The 13,982-nt window shown below is 43.0% G+C and overlaps 1 protein-coding gene across 1 annotated transcript in view; it reads left to right on the plus strand.

The window, feature by feature from the left end:
* KDM1B (lysine demethylase 1B) overlaps positions 1 to 13,982 on the plus strand; it is a 42,660-nt gene that overhangs the window by 20,998 nt on the left and 7,680 nt on the right. Inside the window, exons 11-19 of the mRNA XM_040249336.1 lie at positions 1,102 to 1,278; positions 1,633 to 1,707; positions 3,968 to 4,105; positions 4,992 to 5,163; positions 7,838 to 7,965; positions 9,111 to 9,242; positions 9,838 to 9,912; positions 11,990 to 12,106; positions 13,065 to 13,190. Coding sequence (XP_040105270.1) covers positions 1,102 to 1,278; positions 1,633 to 1,707; positions 3,968 to 4,105; positions 4,992 to 5,163; positions 7,838 to 7,965; positions 9,111 to 9,242; positions 9,838 to 9,912; positions 11,990 to 12,106; positions 13,065 to 13,190 — 1,140 coding nt within the window. The remainder of the gene's footprint in view (positions 1 to 1,101; positions 1,279 to 1,632; positions 1,708 to 3,967; positions 4,106 to 4,991; positions 5,164 to 7,837; positions 7,966 to 9,110; positions 9,243 to 9,837; positions 9,913 to 11,989; positions 12,107 to 13,064; positions 13,191 to 13,982) is intronic.

Consider the following 13,982-nt stretch of genomic DNA (forward strand, 5'->3'; position numbering starts at 1 on the left):
TCCCTGGGTTGGGAAGATCCCCTGGAGAAGAGAGTGGCAGTCCACTCCAGTATTCTTGCCTGGAAAATTCCATGGACAGAGGAGCCTGGTGGGCTGCAGTTCATGGGGTCTCAAAGAGTCGGACGCAACTGAGCACTAACACACCACACAAAACGTGCACGTGAGATTTATCATTTTTACCATTTTAACCATTGTAAAATGTGCAATTCAGTGGCCTTAAGTACATATACAGTGTTGTATAACCATCAGTTCTGTGCAGTTCCAGAACTTTTTCATTACTCCAAGAGGAAACCCCACACCCATTAAATAGTGAGTCCCCACTCCTTTCTTCCCCCAGCTTCTGGCAACCCTAGCCTACTTTCTGGGCTTGCCTGGTAGCTCAGCTGGTAAAGAATCTGCCTGTGATGCAGGAGACCCCGGGTCAATTTCTAGGCCAGGAAGTTCCCCTGCGGGAGGGATAGGCTACCCACTGCAGTGTTCTTGGGCTTCCCTGATAGCTCAGATGGTTAAAGAATCCGCCTGCAGTGTGGGAGACCTGGGTTCAATCCCTGGGTTGGGAAGATCCCCTGGAGGAGGGCATGGCAACCCACTCCAGTATTCTTGCCTAGAGAATTCCATGGACACAGGAGCCTGGCAGGCTACAGTCCATGGGGTCGCACAGAGTTGGACATGACTGAGCGACTAAGCACAGCACTGCCTACTTCCTGTCTCTGTAAAATGTGCCTATTGTGGGTGTTTCACATAAATGGAATCATGTAACATGTGGCCTTTGGTAACTAGCTTCTTTACTTAGCATGACGTTTTCAAGGTTCTTCCCTGTTGCAGCGTGTGTCAGTTCTCCATTTCTTTTTATGACCAAATCATATTCCGTGTATGGACAGACCACCTTTTGCTTTATACTGTCATCCACTGATGGACGCTTGGATCATTCCTACCTTTTGGCAGTTCAAATAATGCTGCCATGCGTTGAGCTCTTTCCAGTACATAGATGGGAATAGAATTGTTGGGTCATATGGTTCATTCTATGTTTTCCCTTTTTGAGGAACCAAGACTTGTTTTCGGTTAGTTAGTTTAACAATCTGGTTTTATTTCCAAACACAGGAAGCTCTTACTCCTCAGAAATGTATTCCTCACATCATCGTCCGGGGTCTCGTGCGCATTCGATGCGTTCAGGAGGTGGAGAGGATACTTTATTTTATGACGAGGAAAGGTCTCATCAACACAGGAGTGCTCAGCGTTGGCCCTGACCAGCATCTTCTGCCTAAAGATTACCACAACGTAGGTGACCGTAACTCTAGCAGCGCTGCTACCGACGGTCATGATACATGATTGTACGTTAATAATACAAGTAAAACTCACATTATCGCTGTAAAAGCTTTAGTGAGACTTTTGTAGATTTTGCGTTTCTTCAGGGGAAGGAATATAAATTACTGTTCTCCTTGACAGTAGAAAAGAGGAAAGGGTGGATGGCTTAGGACAAGTACTGATGTGTTCTTTAGGAAAATAACTTTCTACAAATGGGACAGCAAAGAAATACAGATGAACTAACATTGCTTGGCAGTTGGCTCCTTCTAGTACATTTTTTTTCATTGCTCTAATTGGATTTTTGTTTCTTTTTTTCTTTTCGTAAAGAAATCAGTCATCATTATTGGGGCTGGTCCAGCTGGATTAGCAGCTGCTAGGCAACTGCATAACTTTGGAATTAAGGTAAGACCTGGGGGACATGGAGGCAAAAACAGATGGTTAACTGCTCCTTTGGTCCAAATTTTCTAAGACTGGGAAACTAGTTCCTGATTTTAGCAAAGAATACCGCATACATTATAATGTCCGTGGGGTCGCAAGAATCGGACATGACTTAGCGACTAAACTACCATATTTGGGGTAGCCTTCTTCCCCAAGGAAAGATAACTCTTCCTTATTTTCATATCAAAATGCATTTTATTTTTATTAATTTTAGAAATCCTTTATTTTGTGTGTCTTGGTTTCTGCCGTACAATGATGAGTATCAGCCATAATTATACATACATATTCCCTCCCTCTGGACCTCCCTTCCCCCCACATCTCTAAGTCATCACAACGCACCTAACTGGGCTCCTTTTGTTATATAGCAGCTTCCCGCTAGCTAGCTATATTCTTTCTTTTTATTTAGTGTGTTGCCTTATTCTACTTGTTAAAAATTAGCCAAAATAGAGTTGATTACAAAAAAATTGTGCAATTCAGTATCTAATTTCTATTAGATTCATTCAAGTCTCCCAGATTTCTGGGACTTCCTAGGTCTGACTCATTCTCTATTTTTTAAAAACTTGTTTTGCAAGGACTTTGGTTTTCCATTAAACCAAACGTGAAAATCAATTTGGTAGAATTGAATTAGTCTTTCTCCGTGCTCTGTGTGGCTAAAAGAATCAACATTTTTCACAGCATCTTCTCTGCTGGCGGAGTTTCAGAAATGAGAAAGTTTTCAGTGGTTATGCCTCAGAGGTTTTCTTTTTGGTGGAATGCAAGATCTATGTCTTGGATTCTATATATACTACTGACAAAAACGGGAGAATCTGAGTTGAGTTTATAGGAAGTGTGTTTGCATTTCAAATTATTGTCTAAGAGGTATTAAGCTGTGAGATATTTTAATTGGCCGTATGTATATTTCAGCAATAGATATTAGGACCAACGTTTCTTACGTGTTTTTTGCTTGGGAAACTCACATTATGTTACAGGGAAAGTTATTCCTGAAAAAAAACCTGTATGTATACATATGTATTTATATGTATAACTGAATCACTTTGTGGTACACCAGAAGCATTGTAAGTCAACTATATTTCGATTAAAAAAAAAGTTATTTCTAGCCAAACTCGGGGAAGGAGGACATTTCTTTAACATTCAGCCTTCCTCTTATAAATGAAAAAAGAAACTAGAAATGGATGGTTCTAGGTTCATCTGAAGTCAGAAAGAAGGTGGAGAGTCACGAGTTGTAGCCTTTTCTAGTTTGAGAGAATAAGGAATTTAGGTCCAAGGAAGAAGAATATTCAGGGGACCTCTGTTGTTCTCCCCTTTCTCTGGGGAAACCACCCCTCCTGGTTAGGACATAGATTCCTCTGAGTAACCTCAGAGATGCTTAGCTCAGGGAGCCTCCTGGAGCCATCTGAAGGAGTGTTCCTGGGGCTCCAGAAGTGAAAGGGCTGCTTCTGGACTGAAGAGGCTTCCCATTTTCAGCTTCTGCAACCAAGGGCAGAGTCACTCTTCAAGGCACAGGGCTGTCCACCTGAGAGCAGCTCCCCCGCCTCCAGCATCAGAAATTTGGAGGAGATAAAGTAATCTGGCTGTGGGACCAGTCTGTGCTGGCCAAGCCCATGGGGTCGTGCTTAGAATCACATGTGATTTTTTTTTTGGTCTGTTTCTGTTTTGCAGATATGTTCATTTGTCATAGATCCCACGTATAAGTGATATCATGGGGTATTTGTCTTTCTCTTTCTGACTCACTTCACTTAGTATGATCATCTCTGGGTCCATCCATGCTGCTGCGAATGGCAGTATTTTGTTTTTTTTTGTGGCTGAATAGTATTCCTCTGTGTGTGTGTGTGTGTGTGTGTGTGTGTGTGTACATATATACACACTGCATCCAGTGTGTGTGTGTGTGTGTGTGTGTGTGTACGTATACACACACTGCATCTTCTTTTTCCATTCATTTATCGAAGGCCACTTAGGCTGTTTCCACATCTTGGCTATTGTGAATAGTGCTGCTACAGACATGGGGATGCGTGTATCTTTTTGAATTATAATTTTGTCCAGAGAGACGCCCAGGAATGGAATTGCTAGATCCTTGACACACTGCCCTCTTTTTAAAGTCGTTTTTCTAATAATATAATATATTAACTAGATGCAAAACTCATCTTACTGTGTCACTTTACCTTTGTACTGCATTTGGGATGACTGTTCCATCTTCTTCAGCCTCTCCGATTGTCTGTCTTTTTAGGTGACTGTCCTGGAGGCCAAAGACAGAATTGGAGGCCGAGTATGGGATGATAAGTCTTTCACAGGTGTCACGGTGGGACGAGGAGCCCAGATTGTCAACGGCTGTGTTAACAACCCAGTAGCACTCATGTGTGAACAAGTGAGTTTCTTTAAGATTTGTACTGTAGGTGAACAAAAGATGGTCTCAGTTTGCTTGTGTGCAGTATTAATATGCCTCTAGATAACATGTAATAAACCCAGAATGATTTGTTGCCCCTCATCCCCTCTGAAAAGTAAATAAGAACAAGTACAGTTCTTCCTTTCTCCGAAGGTGGAACTGGAAGACTTAATCCCCCCTCCCCCGCCTCGGTCTGTAATTCTATTTGTGTGTTAATTTGCAGGCCACTTAATTAGCTTATTGCTGTAGGGTTGCCAGATTAAGCAAACAAAAATACAGAATGCCAATTTAAATTTGACTTTCAGATAAACACCAATAATTTTTTTGATATAAGTATGTCCCAGGATCACATGGAATATTTTGCATTCACTATCTGGGACCTGTTTATACTTAAAAAAAAAAAGTATTCATTGTTTATCTGAGAATTAATTGGGCTTCCTGTCTCTCGTTGGGCAACCCTACCTGATTTCTTTGAAGACCAAGGCTTTTTGTGAACTATTGATTGACAGTCAGTTCAGCCTCAGCTTCTGTGAGTGTCTGTGCGTTTGTGTGCTCTTTCCCGTGAGACTCCACAGAGGAGAGAGGGTGTCAGAGCAGGGAGGGGCGGTGCGCAGCACTAGCATCTGAAGCATGGATAAATCTTGGTGGAGGGCATGGCCTGGAAGCTGTTGTTGGCACCATTCCATTCTCTGGTGCCATGCTGGTTTTTCGCTGTCTGCCTTTGCAGCCATGCCCTGATCAGTCTGTATTTTTAAGAGATCCTGACTGACCCTTTGCTCCACGAGAGCTCTGTCTGATTGCAGCTTAGAACCTGTACCTATTTTTTCCAGGGAAAACTTTTCACCTTCTTATTCTTATTATTTTGAAGCTTGGCATCAGCATGCATAAGTTTGGAGAAAGATGTGACTTAATTCAGGAAGGTGGAAGAATAACTGACCCCACTATTGACAAGCGCATGGATTTTCATTTTAATGCTCTCTTGGATGTGGTCTCTGAGTGGAGGAAGGATAAGACTCAGCTCCAAGATGTCCCTTTAGGAGGTATGGGGAGAATGGTGTTCTGATTGTTCCATCTGAGTCTCATTCTAACCTAAGCTTGATCAGCGGTAGCATCATTCATCCACAAGCCTGGGTGGACCCAATGAGAATAGTCTTTCGGAGCATCCCTTTTGGACTGGCCATTCTGCAAAGGGGAGCAAAACTGCCTCAGGGACCTTTAGATGTGTGTGTGTGCATGCGTGCACATACACACACAGCTTACTTCACACAATAGCCAATGTTTTTAAAAAATCACATAAATGTTTAATTTTCAGTTTCCCAGAAGAGCTTGCTTTTAAGAAAGCATGTGATAAGCTCTATGTGAATAACTAGCCACCATATAACTTTTCTAGATAAGAGTTTCGATGTGCCAGGATTTCTTTTCCTTTTTCAGACAGAAGGTTAAGATTTTTTTAATATATATATTTTGTTTAAGAATGCAAGACTCTGTATTATAATTTAAGAATTTTAATTCAATACTTTTAGGCTTTGGTACCAAATGGACCATATTCACCACAACCCTCTAGAAAACCTAACAGTAACAGCTCATTTCCCTGAGGGCGCCAGCTGCGGTCTTACTGTATTGCTTCTTAAATTGATATTTATTTAACCTATGATTTCATGACCTGAGTGTATTCATTTGTAATTCTCGGGAGCATATTGGAGTCGCTTACATTGTGAGCATTTCAACTTAACTGTCAGGGTGTTAATTGGCTTCAACTTTGTGTTTCTGTGTGAGGGTTCTGTGTGGGGTAAATTTCTCAGCAGGGATTGTCTGTCTCTTCTTTTAATCCTCTCATCCCACCCCACCCCCATGACCTCAATTCTTCACCTCTGAGACCGACCCACTTTCTAACCACCCTTAGTAAAAGTGTTGACAGACAAACCATAACAGAACATTTTTAGAAACGTCCTGGGGTTGACTAGGATCATTTAGCCAAATGTGGCAGTGTCCGGACCAAGTGGCAAGTTGTTGAATTTTCTGGAAGACAGCGACTAGGCAGACTTGCAGGATGTTCTCAGAATTTGCTTAGTGTTTGTGTGATAGTTGCTGGGCGGCGTTCTCTTTACGATTCTTTCAGGATCATCGTCTGCAGAAATTAATAATGTTGTTTTGGCTTTACTTAAAATAAGTTATTAAGGGAGGACCAACCGTATTTACTCTATAAGTAGTTGTTTTATCATAGTGATATATTTTTTTGAAAAGCTTTAGTAATAATGCCCCCATCTCTACATGAGGTTACATTAGAGCCTGCCTAGTGGTTTCTCAGCTGTCTGAGCTCTCACTTTATTAGATTTGGCTCAAAAGACAAAAGTATAAGTTAGTTAGAAGCTAGAGTGAATTTCACAAACCAAATGGACTAAAGCTTTAAAATGTTATTTACGTAGAAATCATATTAAGGCTTCTCTCAGCCTGCTTCTACTTTAATTTTATGTACTAGTTTAGCAATCTTGATGCTTCCCACACCTTTACGAAACCTAAAGAAAAACAGAAACTGCAGAGTGGGAGACAAGGATGGCACTGGTATGAGAAGGTACTGAAAGTGGAAAAAACCCAGAGGTCTAGGAACAAGAGCGCAGCCCAAAGGTGCCGTGGACATCTCCATACAGCAGTCTAGCATAAGAATGGAACATATTAATGAGAACCTTCAGTTGTCAGAAAAAAAGTTAACTGGTATCCAGTTCTGTTTCTAGTCAAGCATGTGCAGAATACCTTATAGAAGCTTTGAGTCTGCCGTGTCTCCGTCGGATGGTTGTCATCACTGGGAACATTATAAAGAAGTCATTTTTGCTGAGATATTTGTCAGGCACAAGCCTTTTCCCCCTCCACCTCCCCACAAAAGGAATCTAAGACAATCATCAGAATGATAACACCAGGATGTGTATATGTAGTTGAAAGTTCTAGTTGAATGGGATAGATAAGTGCTGGGTGTTGATAACCAAGGGAGCGATTCCTGAGGCTGGTAGTGCTAGTCTATAAAGGATGGATGGGCCTGGGGTACCGGGGGAGGGTGTTCCAAGGAGAAGCATGGTAGTAGCAGATGTTGCAGGGTTGGCATTTACCCGGAAAAGATTGAGTGAGTGGGCAGGTGGGGTTTGCTGTCTTTGGAAAGGCTAAAAATGTGCTCACTCTGTCTGGCTGTGGGTTTTGGAATTTATTACATAGGCAATGGAGAACCAGTAATTAAAGGTGTTGAGCCAGAGAGTTACCTTCGTGAAAGTCCATGGTGGAATATTTGGAATGTTTGCGAGAAACGATAGCCAGTTATTAGTCTATGATAGATCTTTTGGTCAAGGAGAGCTGTTAAAGAACTTGACTTTAAGGTGGTTCAGTAGGAGCGGAAACGGAATGGGAATTCTCTGTCTGTATTTATATATACGGAGGTTACTTTTCCTTTATCTCAAGCAAAAGAAAAAATTGGTTCTCCACTAAGCAAAAATGAAACAGGGTTGAAGACATAGGACCCTCATAGCTTCGTTCCCCATTAAGATAGCTTCTCTCTCCTGAGAGAAACCAACCTTGTCAAGACATTGACCCTTTCCCCCGGGACCACCTGGGAAAGATCTTCCAAAGTTTGAGGCCTTGCGGGTTGAAGGAGGTGGAGCACAAAGGATAAGGAATTGGACCATAATGTCCAAACTTTTTTTTTTTTGCTTTGCTCCATTCCCATTGCAGAAAAGATAGAGGAGATCTACAAAGCTTTTATCAAAGAGTCTGGAATCCAGTTCAGTGAGCTAGAGGAGCAGGTGCTTCAGTTCCATCTCAGTAACCTGGAATATGCCTGTGGCAGCAACCTTCATCAGGTGGGCTTTGAACATGCTTGTTTCTCTGTGTGTGTTTCCATATTGAAATGTTGAGCCCATGATGGTCTGGATAACGGGGATCAATGGGTCTGTTGCTTAAAAGTCCCAGAACCACGGCTTTAGAGTATACAAATCCCATGGTGGTTTTGAAACAAATTCTCTAAAGCAGCAGAAGCTTTAAAGAAGCATTATTTCTGCAAAGCATTATTTCTGTGAAGATGCTCACGCTATAAACCTGAATACAGGAAGGCTGTTGTGCTGAGGGGCAGGGGTCACAGGCTTGTGTCTGTCCACTGCCCTCTTCAGGGGGCGCTCAAGGCGTGCCTGTGCAACTGGGAGCTGAAAACACTGCTCTTAAGAAGCCAGAATAGAGCATCTTTGCAATTAGGATCTGTTTGTCTTGCTAAAATAAATTTAAAATTGCCTAGGTCAGGAAGATCCCTTAGAGAAGGAAATGGCTACCCACTCCAGTGTTCTTGCCTGGAGAGTTACATGGAGCCTGACGGGTGACAGTCCAGGGCATTGCAAAGAGTTGAACATGACTGAACAACTAACTTTCACTTTTCAATTCATGTCACCAGCTCTGATCATGCAACTTGGATATGCTGCATGTTGAATCACGGTTCTGTGGATGATCCCCGACTTAATTATCCTCTTTGGTAGGGGTGGGGGAGGGACAACAACTGATGTTTGCATTCGGTGATTCTTTGCAATTGGAATAACACTTTTCTAAAATCATGCTGCATTTCAGCTTCTATGGAATTTCCATGTCGAAGACATCTAGGTGGCATATTTCTATATGGAGTTGATCAGATGCGGGTCTCCTCTCATAGAATTCTCCTTTTCCAGTGTTGTTGATGTATAATACATCTTTTTGTCAGGGAGTGGTACCCATGGCCAAATCATATCTACATTTTGTTCTAAAATAAGCTTTCCTGTGCATTACTGAGCAATTTCCTTCACCTGGAGCAGTACCCACCTGGTTCTAGCTGCTCGTCCATCACCCCCGCTCCCTTCCTGTTTCACCCTCTGTCCCCCTGCCTGGGATGGCTTTCCCCACCCTGGGCTCCTCTTCCTCGTCCCTTAGGTGCAGCCGCAGCTTTTCCACCGTCTCTTGTTTTCCAACCTCTCCTGGTGTTTCCCAGGTGTCTGCTCGCTCCTGGGACCACAATGAATTCTTTGCCCAGTTTGCCGGTGACCACACCCTCCTCACTCCCGGATACTCCGTCATCTTAGAAAAACTGGCTGAGGGACTGGACATCCGGCTCAGGTCTCCCGTGAGTGTCCACGGCGGTGGGTGGCTCAGGTTTGGTGGCGTTTGGAGCATGTGAAGTTTGGGATTTGTAGATTACATAGCAGACAGGCGCCTGCTTTGATGTTCAGCCAGTGTCTGCAGGTACTTTTTGATACTATGATCAGTTGCACTATCCTTGTCGATTAGGTCGCTGCTATTGTTGGAAACAATAGTGACTGAGATGCACTTTGATTAATAATCAAGCGTTCGGGTTGCTCACCACCTCCCTGATCCAGTGCGGTTCTTTTCACACTTAAATTTTCCCTTCAAATATACATTTCTATGAAATCATGTTGTACGTGGTTATAATCATAGAGGCAATTACATATATATGTCTGTATTTCACCTTACACGATGTTATAAAGATTTTTGCATATTCTGACATAGTGTTTATAAATTTTAATGACTGAGTGAGAGTTCCCTGGAGGAAGTGATAACTGTTTAGTTCTTCGAATGCCAGGAAGTAGTTCCCCATAGCCTTGGAAATGTAAACTCCCATCATAAAAGAATTGGAGAGGACCCCGGATCGTGTGGTTCCATCCCTCATTATGTTTTCCATAATGGCTTTTCTTGAGCAGGTACAGAGTATTGACTATTCTGGAGATGAAGTGCAAGTTACCACTACCGATGGAACAGTGTGTACAGCACAGAAGGTAAGCACTGTGCTTCCACTGCGTGCTGCCAGGGGCCTGGGAGTGAGGGAGACCAGGCTTTTCCACCAAGCAGTTTGCCTTTAGCCATCTCCCTGAAACCTTATTTGACCTCTGAAGAATTCTGTATCTCCACTAGTTGTGTATGGATGTACAAATCGGATTTAATTATTTGACCAGCATATAGATTCATGGCAGATGGAATTCTGGGTAGTGCTGCATTAGTTCTGAGAGTTGAACAAGGAAAGAAATTCTTTGGCCAAATAAGTTTGTAAAGTATGATATATGAGTCTGTGTTTCAGGTTAAATAAGAGCATATTAAAGGCTCTGAGAAGTCCTGCGTTTTAGCAACCTATTTTCCTTTGTTTAATTCAGTGGTTTCTGAGTGGGTGGTGTCTTTGTTTTTGTACCACAGAACCTTTTTTCAGATCGAGAACACTCTGTGTTTTTATCTTGAAACTGGCAGAAGTACTTTTACATCATTTGAATTTTTTGTAAACAGCTTTAGTAGGCAGACTGTGAAAGGTGCTGTAATGTAATATATGAAATCACACTGAGATTTCTGTAGTGTTAGAAAACAAAGTTTTGAGGGTGGAGGAGGCCTAATAAACCCCATCGATCTATTATGTCTGAAGTGTTAACCAAAAACTGATGAACTGTCACCAGTTCCTAGACTAGCTGTGTTTTATGCTTTTCAGTTAACTAAAAATATTTCATAGTCCTTGGTATTCACACAGAAATGACGGTTTGCATGTCAAATGGGAAAGATGGGGTAGTGTATAATTCCGGGGGGGATGGATAATTCCTCATATTGTTCCTGCCATTAACTAGCTAGGTAGTGAGTATTGGTTATATAGACTTTGGACTAGCAGTAGTTCTCAGCCCTGGCTGCGTCTCTGAATCACCTGTGGTGCTGGTTTAGTCACTAAGTCATGTCCGACTCTTTGCGACCCCATAGACTGTAACCCACAAGGCTCCTCTGTCCATGGGGTTTTCCAGGCAAGAATACTGGAGTGGGTTGCCATTTCCCTCTCTGGGTAGAATCACCTGGGAGGTGCTTAACAAGAAAGGTTACAAAGCCCCACCCAACATAGGTTCTTGCTGAACTGGTCTGGTCATGTTTTTAAAGCTTCCCAAGTGATTCCAACATGTGACCAGAGTTGAAAACCACTTGTCAGTAGCATCCGTATTTGTGATTCCCCAGGTGAGAATCAGGCCAATATCTAATATTCCTCCTGAAGGTAAAAAAATTTTTTTAAATACTACCTTATAAAATTGTAGGCTTCTCTTGTGGCTGAAGCTGAAACTCCAATACTTTAGCCACCTCTTGTGAAGAATTGACTCATTGGAAAAGACCCTGATGCTGGGAGGGATTGGGGGCAGGAGGAAAGGGGACGACAGAGGATGAGATGGCTGGATGGCATCACCAACTCGATGGACATGAGTTTTAGTGAACTCTGGAAGTTGGTGATGGACAGGGAGGCCTGGCGTGCTGCAACTCATGGGGTCGCAAAGAGTCGGACATGACTGAGCGACTGAACTGAACTGAACTTGTGGCTCAGATGGTAGAGAGTCTGCCTGCAGTGCAGGAGACCTGGGTTTAATCCCTGGGTTGGGAAGATCCCCTGGAGAAGGGCATGACAGCCCACTCCAGTATTCTTGTCTGGAGAATCCCATGGACAGAGAAGCCTGGTGGGCTAAAGTCTGTGTGGTTGCATAGACTCGACCTGACTGAGTGACTGACACTCACAGGCCTTATAAAATTGCAAGTCAGCTTGTGGCTCAGGACAACATGCCAGGTGTGCTAACCCTGCTGGGTCACCCTCTCCCTGACCCTGACCCGGCCCATTTGCTCTTTTTCTTTGTATTCTGGCTTTTAGAGAAATTAGAGTGGAGTTTCAGGCTGTGATTCAAAAAGCCTGCTCTGAAATGATGAAAGCAGATATTTTTAGTCGTCAGCACGGCATCACACAGTTTCAATTGGAAGTTACCCCAGCTGATAAGTCAAAGATTTCCAGCCCAACAGAGCACATTGATAAACACTTGACAAAATGTAAACGGTTCATTATTTCTCCCACAGGTGTTAGTCACTGTGCCACTGGCTTTACTGCAGAAAGGTGCCATTCAGTTTAATCCACCGTTGTCAGACAAGAAGATGAAGGCCATCAACAGCTTAGGAGCAGGCATCATTGAAAAGGTGACTGAATTACTTAAGCCTGGCAACTAGAGAGATGAGTATCAGATGACAGGGATCCTCAAACCTCTGGTATTGGGAAACAGGTGATTTTTGAATCCACATCACATTCGAAGACTTCCTTTTCCTTTGAGTAATTGTTCCGGAAGAATACAGAAGGATATCATCAAAACAAAAAGAGCAGAGCGGACTGAGCTCTGCAAGTTTTGATTCAGGAGAAAGACTTTTCATTATTCAGGGTTTGAACTGGGAATATAAATAAGCAATTCTTTTTTTCCCCCCTGCTTTCCATATCTACCCTTCACTAGTAGTAGTCGTAATAGTAGTTTAGTTGCTAAGTCATGTCTGACTCTTGCCACCCCTGTGGACTATAGCCTACCAGACTCCTCTGTCCATGGGATTCTCTAGGCAAGAATACTGGAGTGGGTTGCCATTTCCTTCTCCAGAAGATCTTCCTGACCCAGGGATCAGATCCAGGTCTCTTGCACTACAGGCAGATTCTTTACCTACTGAGCTACCAGGGAACCCCTCATACTCTTCACTAATTAGCCCCAATGAGCAGAGTGTTTTATTCCTTTTCCTTGAAAAACTGCTTTAGCAGAATCTGCCAATGCTGCAGTAGGTACCAACAGACCTATGAGTAGTAAGACTTTTATCTCCTGAACATAAGCTTCAAGACTAAGTCTCAGCAGTGCTCTGCATCTTCGGATTAGCCTAGAGGTTGTCAGTGGGTCCCACCATTATCCGTGGGAGGACAGGACTGAATGGCATTAAAAAACAGATGTTCACAGAGAGAACAAAGGATAGAAGAATGGAAAGGGAGTATGTTTGAGTTTTTTGGAACATCTTTTTTTTTTTTTAAACATAAGTATTTAAGAGCTATGGGTGGCTTCTTAGAGATTGCCACACTTTTGATTTCAGTGAACTCTTAATAACCACCTTTCCCTTGCTTGCTTTCCAGATTGCCTTGCAATTTCCTTATAGGTTTTGGGACAGTAAAGTTCAAGGGGCTGACTTTTTTGGTCACGTTCCTCCTAGTGCCAGCAAGCGAGGGCTTTTTGCCGTGTTCTATGACATGGATCCCCAGGTAAAGTCATGGGTGTTAGAACATGGTTTGAATTCCCTTGTTAACAGTTTAGAATTTGGTTTGGTAATTACTCCCGTGTCAAGCCCAGGAACTAATGGACATTGTGGACACTCTGGATGTCTGTTTGTATGCTGGGGGTCACTTGCAGGGCATGTTCCCCTGTAGGGAAGGAGCCCCTGTGTCTCTCATATTTTCTTAAAGTATTAATGTTGGTCCCTGGGAAATGAATTCGTTGCCATGGAAGTGGAAGAATTCTTCCAAATTCCTCTTAGGGTGAGTTGGTGATAGCACAGTAATGAATGGTACTTGAAATATACTCCCCAAGGGTCCTCTGGGGGGAGAGGGGCAGGTATGATTGGCCCACACGAGGGCGGATGTGGGATTCACTAGACGTGATTGGTTGGGGGAGGAGGACCAAGGAGAGGACCGCCGGGGCTAGAAAGTGATGGTTGTGCTGATGTCCTGCCAAAGCTTCACAGTTGTTTTTCCTCCGGCACATTTGTCCCAAGACAATTTATCTTCAAAGGTTCCATATGGGAGCCAAGAGCAGAATGTCCTTATTGTTCAAGAGGGGCTTCCCCCCCCCCCATTATTTTACGTGCAGAGTTCCCTTCTCAGTCTCATTCCATTTCTTCTAAAACAAGTTCTTAGAAGGGAAAAGCCAAGAGAACCTAGGGGTTTGATACGTACATGACTTCTGGAGTTTTTCCAGCAGGGAACAATAAAATGCGTAGATGAAGGTGGGTGGCCTGGGCCACAAGACAGTAGGAAATGATGACCCGTGTCCTGTGA

The sequence above is a fragment of the Oryx dammah genome, unplaced genomic scaffold (genome assembly GCF_014754425.2).
Source record: "Oryx dammah isolate SB20612 unplaced genomic scaffold, SCBI_Odam_1.1 HiC_scaffold_11, whole genome shotgun sequence".
Classification (NCBI taxonomy): domain Eukaryota; kingdom Metazoa; phylum Chordata; class Mammalia; order Artiodactyla; family Bovidae; genus Oryx; species Oryx dammah.